Raw genomic sequence first — 12,275 nt, 5'->3', positions numbered from 1 at the left:
TGAAAACGACAATCTTTCGTTTTCGTGTGTACAGCCAATGTCATCACACTACATCTGGCACGGTGAAAGACTAAAGGGATACAAAACGGGCACTGGCCATGCGCACATCAATATTGCGTTATTTAATTACCGTATTTTCATTATTGTAAGGGTAGGTTAAGGGGTGGGGTAGCTGTAGAAGTTAATAAAACCCATCTGTTAAGTAGCAAATGTATTTATTGTTATTTTCTCGGGAGATTTTTCCACACCTCCAAACACTGCTAAACCTCCTTTAAGCCACAACCCTTCTTCTTTTAGTGTATTTATGTGGCAGAATTACAGTGCTACACACTGGCATGGCATGTATACTACATCGTTTTAAGTCGGATTCAGTGATCTCTTGTGTATGCAGATATTTCTTGAAACGAGGGAAATGACAAAATGACAACTATATGAACATAACTTGCATAACTCCTTGAAGGCGTGTCTGCAAGGTGTAACAAAGTTCAACGGTGGAGAGAGGAAGGTGATTTAGGAGGTGAGCGAGCAGCTGATAACGTATGGGGATCTGCAGGAACCTATAGAGGGAGACATTAAGGTGGAGCCAACAGACGGATTTACCAGGATGGAGCCTGGGCGATGGGATCAGGCACAACCTGGGACTGACTGACAAAGGAGGAAGTGTTAAGAGTTGGAGATCCAGGTGGAGTTGAGAGAACAATGATAGGGCAACACCGCAGGTCTGGAGGTTTGGGAGGCCAAGGCGAGGCCTCTGACCTGTGAGACCAAATTGGAGACAGCGGCCCTAGAAGACAAAGGAGGAGCTGGAGGGAAAAAGGAGCCCGGTGGGGCTAAAGGGGTGGAGGGCTGATATGCAGCCAGATGCTTGGAAGTCCATGGCAGAACCAGGACAACGATTGGCCAAGGTTTGAGTAACAGTGCCTGAGTAATGACGGACGATGATGGAGACGAGGAAGCGTGGAGCCAAGGCAGAGCCGGAGGACTAACAGACAAAGGTGAAGTCATGGGCCCGGAGGTTCAAGGTGCAGCCAGGGAATCTGCCTCACAATGCCAAGTTGGAGTTAGAGAAGCCCAAGGCGGAGCTGAAGAGCTAGAGGGAGCCAGTTGGGTGGAACTGAGGAGCTAAACGGGACCAACTGAGAAGGCGGATCCGTGGAAGTCGATGGAGCCAGTGGAGGGGGCGGGGCAGGTGAAGGAGGATTCCAGATGGGACTGTTCATCCAAGAAGCCCTTCTTCAGTAGCAGCCAAAGATTCTGACAACTTGCTCCAAAAAAAGGTACTTGAGTGCCTCATCATCCCACCGCGCTTCATGGTCTAACTCCAAGAACTCTTCCAATAAGCATCAGCTTTTAGCAGAGTCCCCTTTTTTTCTTTTCTCTTGTCACTTTTAGGTCCATTTTCTTGTAAGTTCTGTGCTGGTAGTACAAACCAAACCATTCAATTATGGTCATCAATGAGAGCCCCCTGACCTTATGGAATGTATGCTTAAGTTTCATTCCTCCAGGCATGAGATTGCATTGTGCCCATACTACAAGGTTAAAGTCAACGGTAGGTATGCAGTGTGGCGACTGAGGGTGCTTTTCTACACAGTGGTGTGCAGACATTTTCCTCCGACAGGAAATGTGTACTTGACCCGTAAGAACTCTAAATAAGTCTCGTCACGAGGTGAGATCTTCATCAAAGACCAAACAAATCAAGTGTAGCGTTAGTTCTGGCAGCTCATGTTAGTCAAGCTCGCTTCAGCTGACTCTCAGCTGAGCTACCTATAGAAATACAACCCCTATCATAGCATCTCTCTTTATAAGGTCCTTTCAGTATTTTCAGCAGCTTTATCACGTTGCTCAGGAGCCTTTTATCTACCTCTTTGAATCAGACTTATTTTACTTGAATAACTTGAAAAATGTTATTAAGATCATTAACGATGTTGCAATACATTTATGTTTGTTCTGTTTTTTTACTCTGAGGGGGTTATTGCTGCTCTATCGAGTTTTCACCCAAAACAGAACTACTGCCAATCCAAACTATATGCAGATTGCCAATCATCTTTGACGATAGTGATCCTGACAAAATTTTTATTCTAAATAAGAATAAAGGGAAAAGGGAAATATAACACTTGAGAAAAGGGAAATATAACACTTGAGATAAGTTTGTTGCACACAGCTGATACAATGGGTTGTGATCCCTGCTATGATGACAGGTTTATCATGTCAAGAGTAAGTACCATTGTAAGATCCTCCTGGCTCAGAAGAAAATTGGGGTATGATATATTTTGACAAAAATATTGTTTTTTGTCAGTGTCAAACACATGAGTCACCACAAGACAATCTTCTGTTACTCTGCATCACTGGGGCCTTTCTGACACTTCACTCCCTCCACCTGCTGGTCAGTGTTCATTATTGCAGCTTGTTCAAGATTTGACTAGTTTGTATTTCCTTTCGGACAACAGGGGGCAGTGCTGTGAGTCTTCATCATGCAAAGCCTCTGGTCAGAGAATGAAGCGGTGAAATCTCTCATGAGGAGGTGAGTTGAAGGCTAACTGAAAACTCTTCAAGATCAGGTTTAAGAAATGCCCAAATGACCTCGCAATAGATTCAGTTCTCCTCAAAGCACTGACTAAAAAAACATGTCATGATTTAGTCCAGATGAAGATGATGAAAAATATTTCAATATACAAACAGTTCTTTAATAAAAATAAAAAAACTAACTCAGGTCATACAATCACAAGAAGGCAGTGTAACTGTGCTTTCACACACACAAATAATACCAGGCAAAAACTGTCTGAAAAGAAGGACCTTAAATACACATTGAACTCAAAATAGGTGATGACACATTAACAATAACAAACGAGTGTGAAACTGCAACAAAGGGAAACAGAGAGAAATAGGAAGTCCATGAAAATGATAAAACAGACAGTTTGTGACAGTGTTATTTTTTACACAGTTTGCGTGTCAAAGATTTTGTCTTTTGATGAAAATCGAAATATTTTAAATCCGATTCAGTCAATCAACATTTCATAATGATACAATTTTGTCCCTTTTATTCGTACTCTAAAGAAATAAAAGTAACAAATATGAGTGTCACACTGTGTTTTGGTGTTGTTTCATGTTCTTATGCCGCATTCCAGGCAACCCCTAACCCATGTTTTTCCAACCTTCTAACCGTGAAAGTGCACTGGAACGGCAGGCAAATCCGTGACTTTCCACCCATGAACTCGTACTAGATCGATGTACTCTCAGTTACGAGTTCTGACGTCACATAGAATTAATGTTTTTGCAAGAAAAATATCCATATTTAAAACTTTATAAAGTAACGTTTCGGCCGATTGCCTTCTGTATTCAGTTTATGGGAAAAGTGTTGAAAGTGCCTCTGCAATTCAAAGGCTTACGCTACCAGGTGCGCTCGTCAGACGTTGCGTACGCATCTTGAACTCTGAGAAGGCATTTTCAACACTTTTCCACGGAAGGCAATCGGCCTTAACTTGGATTAAAAAAGGTTTAAATATGGATATTTTTCCTACACAAACACAACAGTTTGCTTAAGAAGGTTTATTAACCTCCCAGAACCGTGGGGAGCACGTTATTTAACAAACAGCTGCATTTTTATGGACTTCAAAAACATTATACCCTTGCCATTATAAAGCTTGGATTAGTCAGGACTTTAACATAACTCAACTTTTATTCGTCTGAAAGAAGATTCACATGACTTGAGTGTGAGTAAACCATGGGCTAATTTTCATTTTTGGGTGAACTCTCCCTATAATGTTATTTATCTCTTATGTTATGCATTATCGGCAGCTTTTCTAGCGTTAGCTATTTTTCAGTCCATTGAGTGCAAAAATAAATTTATACAAAAAATATTTTCCAATTACACAAATAATATTAAATAAAAGCTATAAAAGCTTCTCTTGTCTTATGAGCCATTTTTTCTCCTCAGTTTCCCTTAAATAAAACAAGGAGAGGGCACCTTTGGCGATATAAATGATTGTGAATGAGCATAAGCCCCGGACTGACTGCCATGCTCTGTTTACATCTAGCTACCACAATTCCTCTTGCTCAAGCAGTTTGACGTGACTGGGCTCAAAAACCTGCCTAGAACGCAGCATACTATTGTCATGTTCACTGTTGTTTCTTAGTTTGCCATGTTCTCTGTCAGGTTTCCTGGTTGTCATGTGAGTCCCGTGCCCTCTTGTGTCATGCTGTCTTTGGTTCATTGTTGTCAAGATAAAGTCAAGTTATTTTTTGGTTTAGTCAATCTTTTTTTGCCAAGTCTTTGGATCTGTTTGGATTTCGAATAAACTGCACTTGGGTTCTGCACACTTGCCTCCAGTGGACCTTCCTGTTTCATTAAGTTGGCTTCATCAATCTAATTGCAAAATAGTAATTTTGGATCCTAAATGAACGCCATAATTAGTACTTCAACATGGTTGCAAAGCTAATATTGATTTTACACAACAATACTGTAAACATTTGTTAACTTATGTTTCAGACAAAATTAAGGAGTATATTTTAAGGTCTAATTAATTAAACTATAATTGTAACAGTTTGTGTGGTTTTAACAGAAATCCTCTGGCATGAAACAATAAGCAATTGTTCTTTCAAATCTTTCCCTTCTCGATAATCATTAACAGTTCTGTTGTAGTGGCGGTTTTCCAGAGTACACATGCTTTGCATATGTGACCATATGTGCGTGAATATGTACATGGTGGGCTTGTGGTAAACTGCCATCAGATGGAGCACAGGGCTTTGTCAGAGATATTGTCGTGTGTGTGTGTGTGTGCTCCTCATGGTGAGGCTTATCAGTGTGAGAATTTAACAGGTTGAGTATAAAAACCCTTATAATATAATACTTATAAAAATATTGTGTAATTGATTTGTTTACGCAATATACATGTATGGTTGTCCCTCTGTGATGTGTAATCATATGCTTCATTGCTTTTTCTTCTTTCTTTAAGTTTTTTTCCTAACTTTAATTTAATCTTTATCTTTCTCAGGGTCGTGCATTGCTGCCGCACGCTGGTCTAATTGCTCTCTCATCTCAGTGCGTGCTCTTAATCTCTCTGATGCGCGGGGACGATCTGATAGCATTTAGCTTAGCCCACTAAGCCCAGTTCATTCACTATTGAACCAAACAGAGATCAAGTTAGAAGCGACCAAACACCTCCACGGTTCCGTCAATGGGGAGAGAGGGAGATGTAAGGGAGGATTTTTCAGGCGTGACTTTTTACTGCGCCGAGTCGAAGTACTCTCAGAAGTGTTAGTCCGTTATACATTATAGTTCCATTTTAACCCGCTACGAAAAGCACCACGTTTTATTTGGTGTCACCAGACTAGGTCATTCAGATATTCGTGTAACTGTATTTAAATAGGGGAACCGTGGAGGTTTTTGTTTGCTTCTAACTTGATCTCTGTTTGGTACCATAGTGAATGAACTGGGCTTAGTGGACTAAGCTAAATGCTATCAGATCATCACCGCGCGTCAGAGAGATTAAGTGCACACACTGAGACGAGAGAGGGATGTGTCAACTCGTCTTAGTTAAGGGAATAACATCGTTTAATATGAAAAAGCGGTGAAGTATCCCTTTAATATATGATGTGTTTTATTAGACAGGTGAGCAACTGTTTGGATCATTCATCTAGAAAACGAATCATTGCTCAACACATTTAGTCTTAATGTTTAAATCTTGTTTTAACGCAAGTACCATGTTTTTACCATGCCCAATAACAAGTGTCTCGTAGCCGTCGAGTGAATGGACAGAGTAGCATTATAACATAACTTTCAACACACTCATATGTATCTAATATGATAAAACAGCGCTGTGTTACCACACATACACATGAGCGGAAGAAGCGGAAGTGGTGACCGTGGCAGAATAAAAGCTCCCTAAATTCAAGGCGTCATGAGGCTACACATTTGTTTTGAATAATCGACCTTTAGTGGCGACAATTTACATATTATGGCTTAAATACTTATTTAAAAAAAAAAAAAAAACTGAACGTGTTCAAAAGATTTTTTCAATGTAATTTTATAAATTAAATACTTTGACATAACTGCATTGACAAAAATACAACTTAACTCCATTTTAAGATTAATTTATTCAGGCACATCAGGTGTCAACATTTAATGGCAGTTGAAATTAGCCGTGAAAAAACAATTAGAACAAATTGGCACATATTTCATATATAAAAAACGGATTCATAACTACATATAACGCAGTGTAATGGTTTAACAATCCTCAGATTTACATATTTCAAAGATCACCTTCAACTTCATAGAATTCCATGTTAGTGTACATAACAATTTCCGAGTTCAATTGAGCCTCAATTAAGCCAAATAATATTAGAAAAGCTGTGTTTTAAGTCCACATTACATAATGAACATTAAAAAGGCAAAACCATCCTCAGTAAAATACTCAGTATTTATCTTATACTTTCCCAGCTAGGAGAAAGTCTTGTTGGATGGACCACATTAACTACCCATGAATCTTTGCGAGTTGTTCTGAAGACCTCTCAGTGTTCTCTCGGTGAACTGATAGGTAAGTTTACGCTTCACTTTGCAGATCTCTCCTGTTCGCGAATAGTTTCGCAGGGCACGGGCCATTTTCTGGTACGTCATGGTTTTCCGGTTGCCCTTGCGCCTGCCCCACATCTCTGCCAGCTTTTCCTTGTTCTGGGAGGAGAACTGGAACGTTCCGTTGTTAGACTGAACCCACCAAATGCAGCTCCGCATGTCTGGTGTCTGTAGCATCTCATATAAGAACTGAAAAAGCCGCTCTTTCCTTTTACCTGAGAAATGACAATGTTTTTAGTTACTTTTAAATATAGCAGAATGTAACATTTATGCATTGGGCACCTGTCTGTCTGTCTAATCGCTTATTGGTCAAGCAATTGAAATACCAGCGCACAATGAAAGCGATCTTTTATACCCTTCAAATGTCAGATTAAAAATTAGCCTATATAGTGATGTTCAACTCGATCAAACCAAAGCCTGTGTAAATCACTTGACTGTGTGGAGAACTTTATTTGGGAGTAAAATACAAGGTGTTGGAAACATGAACACAACATGTGACACCTAATAACCTAATCAAAATCGAGTCAAGAAAGCCCAGCCAAGTGTGTCGATATATGACTCTTCAATTTAAATGTGATTTCATACTCATTTCTATTGAAGCAGTTGTTTTTGAATCCCCACTTCAAGCCTTTTGTGGTTCACATAAATTAAAAGTCGAATCAAGTTTGCAATGACGAGGGTAAGTAAAGGATGACATGTCATTTATAGGTGAACTATCCCCTTTAATTGTTTTTAAACAATCTGTTTTAAACTGAACTCACACTGAAAAAAGAGTAAAACACATATTGTCCAGTTTACTCAATCGTAATATTTGTCATTTACGTATCATAACTGTTTCTCTTCTAAACGTGATTTCTTTGCTTTCAATCAATGTAATTATCTAAAACGTGCAATTTACTAGATTTAATTACTTAGGGCGAATGTGAACCAATACTGTACTAGAAAAAGATTTTTGCTGAAACTGTAATTTCCAGCATGCTATGCTTGGACTTAACGATGAAAGTAAAAATGTTGAAATTAAGTGTTATTTTATGTGAGCAAGATGAGCAAAGGTCGAGACTTGATAGTGTTTAAAGGGATAGTTCACCCAAAAATGAAAATGTGATCACTTTTTTTTCAACCGTGCGATCACTTGGTCAATGTACAAAATCTGGTGCAAGCAGCGGAACTGATCTCTCACGCGTATCTCTATTCCAGGTTATGTACATTGCTGAAAGTGATCACTCGCTGAAGCCTGTTGGACATAGTGGTGTATTAGAGATAAAAATATATATAATTACTGTTCGGTTTTCTCGCACAAACTGAACGTTTCATGTGTCGTCAAGACATCAATGTGTCGTCATGTGCCGCAGGGTTTAATATGAATTTGTCTGTGCATGTTTTTTTTTTTTACTTTGATAGATTTAGCTACCATTGACATTATACGACTGACAGACCACAACGGCTGGAGTTAAAGCTACACTATGTAACTTTTCCGTCCGCTACAGGGCGCCTATTCAAAACAAAGGAGTAGTTTGATGATGCCAAGTTTGAGCGCAGAATCTTGGGACATGTGGTCTTCATCTCACAGCCGGAGGAAAAGAATCGGGATAGGACTCGGGCAGAAATCATGATCATTAATGTGATTATTAACGTTACTGTAGTGAAGCAGAGCAGGGCCGAGTGTTGAGGAGCTGAGCAAGGCCACTGGAGAGATTGTTAAGCAAACACACTCCTCGCGAGCAGCGGGACTTTTATTATGACGGGACACAGTCGCCGATGCCATTTCTGAGCATACGGTTATGCTCAGCGGCTGCTGTGACACTTGTTCACATTGCTAAGAGTAAAGCGCTTTAAATAAAACCGGAAACCGAGAATAACGCAGATATGACGCAATTGACAGCCGACTCCCTCAGACGTCCCGGCTCATTTGTTAAAATAGCAATTTTCTCACAATTTACAAATAGTTGGAAACATTTGGGATATTGTAAGAACTCAACTGAACAAAATATATAACACTGGCCCTTTGGTTTTGGGGTATTTTACTGCAAAAATACAACATAGTGCTCCTTTAAAATCTTCATTTGTGTTCTACTGAAGAAACAAATCTTGGATGCCCTGGGGGTAAGCAAATAAGCATTTTCTTTTTTCTTTTTCTTTTTGGGTGAACTATCCCTTTAATAGTGTTTAATGTTCAATTATGTTGGAATTGTTAGAACAATTTTAATTACACTCGGTTACCATTGTGGGAAAGAGTGGAGCATTTTGCTTAGGCTGTAGACTGATACAGCTAATGTCATAATAACTGCTTTGCCCATAGAGCGTTTCATGCTTAGCATCAACACACTAATAAGAGCAATAGCTAATAGTTTGATCACTAACTAATACTGTTTAGAAATTGTAAAAAATATATATACATAAAAAATATAAGTAAACAAATTATTCCTGTTGGGGAACCATATGAAAATAATTTATAGACTACTTAATTGGAAAGCACTTTTTTCCATGATTTAAAAAAATTACATGAACAAATTATGTTTGTTTATGTGTAACCGATTAAGTTTAAATCATGTAAATCCAACACACTTAAAATGTATCAATTGTCACAAAACCGAAAGGAAAAATAAGACAAACGATGGCCTAGCAATGCTGTGTTTTACCTGAGAGCGGCGCTAGTGCCATAGAGTCATACGCAATCTGTCCTTTCCTGTCAGAGGTCGGAGATGGGGGAAACTCTTGGCATCCAGAGCTGGTGGACAGCGAATCCGAATCACTGCATTGGTTTCTGTCATACTGGCAGTGTCCCTAAAACATAGACTGTTATTAACACCCATGCATAGGACAAACTACATGTACGGGACCTACATGTGACTGTAATATTGTTGTGGTGAGACCTACCCAGTCGTTGTGACTGGACTGACAGAGCCACGTCTGCTGCTGCTGAGGCTGTTGTTCATGAGTTTCGTCTGCTGCTGGTACTCCACTATAATGCCATTCATATGCATAACGACCTGACCAGCTGTTCTCTGTGGAAACACATCAATCATCGTTATCACATATGCTGCTCGCTACAATCGACGACACATACAAGTTGTAAGAACTTGTGGTTATTTTTGATGGTAATATACTTTCTCCTTGTCCAACTTAACATATAGACCATTTGTAGGTTAAAATACTCTTTCAAAACATTGCTGTTTATTTGAGCATCTGAGCAGACGGACATAGCAACAGCTATTCTTCTGACTGACCAATGGAGAAGGTAGACCTTTTTAAAAACTGTGTGACTGTGTTTAAACATGTTTTTCGTGGTAAAAAGATTGGGCTAGACAATTCACAAGTACTTTTTATTACAAAATTTCCACTGTTTTTACAGTTTCTCCTCACTAAACTGAACTGTTATCACATGTGGCATGGAATCCACGCCTTGGGACACATATAATAGCTAATGTTTGTCAAAGAGGAAATGACTAAACCTAACCAAACTGAAAGTGCACTTCCATTCAACTCTAAAAGGAGAAGTGAGCCTTCCCTCAGTGGTCTCCTGTGATGTTTCACACTCACCTGCCATACTGTGCTCCTCCTGATTTCTCCTCTGGACACACGGTGCCGACATCACCTCCACCGAGTGCTCCTGCAGGTATTCCTCAATCATGTCAAGGTCCAGGTTCCCTGACAGCGGCTCTCTAGGGCCCAGGTCTTGAAAGTATTGAATCTGTAGGTGATTAATCGATTAATCATGCGCAATGAGCATCAATGGAATAATGGGTACAATTCTCATTCTTCTGATATTGCTTTCATTATAGGAGAGACACTTTTCTTTCCCTCTCAGAGATTCAAAGAACAATAAATCTAAAAAACTACATAAAAAGTTTACAGTATATATACAGCTGCGTTCAAAAGTAACTAACTAAAGAGGGTTCAAAAAAATTACATGCTATTTTTTATTTAGTACTGCCCTATGAAGCCACTTGGATGCTTCCCAGAAGACAAAAAAAGTACAATTTACCCTGAACATCCATTTCAAAAAGTTTAAACCCTCTCCCTTCCGTAATAATTACATAATTGTCCTCAATGTGAAAAGAAAAGCATCATGCAGTCAAAATCATAGAGTCGCTGCTGGAGAAGGTTGAAATATGCCAGAGATGCTAGAAAATCAAAGGATTTGCAGGACCTGAATGATTTTCTGAAGAACATTGGGCAGGACAAACAAGGGACTCATGAACAACCATCACAAAACATAAAAGCCATGGGTCGATATATATATATATATCACAACTACTGTTACATTATACACTATTTAAAACTGATTAACAGGAATATTGGAAGGAAGCTGCAACAATTTGCATGACTAGAACATTCAAAAGATTCTCCCTCTTCTCAGTAAAAAAAGAACAAGAAAAATTTGCATTTGAGTGTGTAAACTTTTTTGCGGTAATATTATGCATTTATTTTGACTGCATTCACAACCAAGCATATATAGCATACAGCATTTTGACATTCAAGTCACAAATGCCTGAATGTCAGTGCATTACAAGACAAAATATCAAACTGTGTCATTGTGTCAGCATACTTTCCACCAAAAAATTGTGGAGTGGCTTAGATTTACAACAAATTTACAACAAATTTTGCATTGATAAGATCAGATGTAAGATGTATATATATAAAGTTACCTGGTTGCCTTAAAATTTTGAGTTCATAAAAATAAAAATGAGTTAATACAATGAAAATTTTTGAGAATCGTCAACCTTTATTCAAATATTATTAAAAGATTTTGTTAGCATATTGGGTAATTGTGTGTGTTTATTTTTAATGACGCAGTGAAACGTGCCAAATTGAAATCAAATTCGAAGGCAACCAGGTTTCTTACATTTATAAGTTAAACCAACAATATTTTTTGACAGTACATGATATTATACAGAAAGTGTAGCTTATTAAGGTAATGTCCTTCTAAGCACTACAATAAACAATAATACAACAGTTAATTGAGTATAACTCCTCTAATATGACAGGCCAAGTGGCATTTAAGAGAGCTGATATATGCACAATTATGTCAAATATGTAGAAAATATTGTTTAAATCATGGAAAATCAATGTGAATGTTTTAAATGCGATCCCGCACAGCTGGAAAATCATCAGTCATGCAACTGACTTACTAAATAAAAAGTAAATAAATAAATACTCACAGATTCAAGGGCCAACATCTGAAAGAAAGAAAACAGCACATGAGTACCAACACCTCACAGTGACTCTACATGCACAGAATGAACAGAATGCGGTTTGATCAGTTCAAGCATTTCTCAAACTTATTTCAGAATAAGCAATGAAACTGAAACAAAAAAACTCCAACTGTAAAACAAATAAGAGCAAATAACCACTGAAGCATGTTCAGTTACCTCAGTGTAGTCCCAGTGACTGAGTCGACTATCAGTGTGTCGCAATAGAAAAGCGGACAAGTCTATGACTGCTGTCAAACAAGAGCGTGGAAGAGAGGGTGGAGCTGTGCATCACCTGGAATACACACCTGTTGCCAGATCCGACCCTTTTATATCCTCCACTTTCTCTCTTTCTCTTTGCTTTCTCCTCCTCTTACTGGAAGCCGGCCTTCCAGCATCAAAATGCAAATCTCTATTAATCAAACTTTCATCTGGGTTTAACGGTAGCGCGTCTGACGAACACTCCCTTTTTCACTGTCTGTAACAAAGCCTTCTGGGCATTTGGTCTGCATTCT

The 12,275-nt window shown here is 38.8% G+C and overlaps 1 protein-coding gene across 1 annotated transcript; it reads right to left on the bottom strand.

Annotated features, from left to right (window-relative positions):
* Positions 1-6,084: 6,084 nt before the first annotated feature.
* LOC137079401 (transcription factor Spi-B-like) lies at positions 6,085-12,070 on the bottom strand. The gene is made up of 6 exons (XM_067447363.1): positions 11,941-12,070; positions 11,731-11,748; positions 10,109-10,259; positions 9,446-9,573; positions 9,208-9,352; positions 6,085-6,783 (listed from the first exon to the last, which is right to left on the bottom strand). The coding sequence occupies exons 2-6, from the start codon at positions 11,746-11,748 to the stop codon at positions 6,467-6,469; spliced, it is 759 nt and encodes a 252-aa protein (XP_067303464.1). The 5' UTR covers positions 11,941-12,070; the 3' UTR covers positions 6,085-6,466.
* Positions 12,071-12,275: the final 205 nt, after the last annotated feature.

The sequence above is a fragment of the Pseudorasbora parva genome, chromosome 6 (genome assembly GCF_024679245.1).
Source record: "Pseudorasbora parva isolate DD20220531a chromosome 6, ASM2467924v1, whole genome shotgun sequence".
Classification (NCBI taxonomy): domain Eukaryota; kingdom Metazoa; phylum Chordata; class Actinopteri; order Cypriniformes; family Gobionidae; genus Pseudorasbora; species Pseudorasbora parva.
Note: the sequence above shows the minus strand (reverse complement) of the source record. Positions and strands in the feature narration are given on the sequence as shown.

What these genes read in the sequence shown, in the direction of transcription:
- LOC137079401 (XM_067447363.1), bottom strand. An exon ending in GGAGGAGCACAGTATGGCAG is followed by an intron (nt 9,574 to 10,108) that starts GTGAGTGTGAAA and finishes GTGTTTCCACAG; the next exon opens with AGAACAGCTGGTCAGGTCGT. An exon ending in GGCACTAGCGCCGCTCTCAG is followed by an intron (nt 6,784 to 9,207) that starts GTAAAACACAGC and finishes GTCATTTCTCAG; the next exon opens with GTAAAAGGAAAGAGCGGCTT.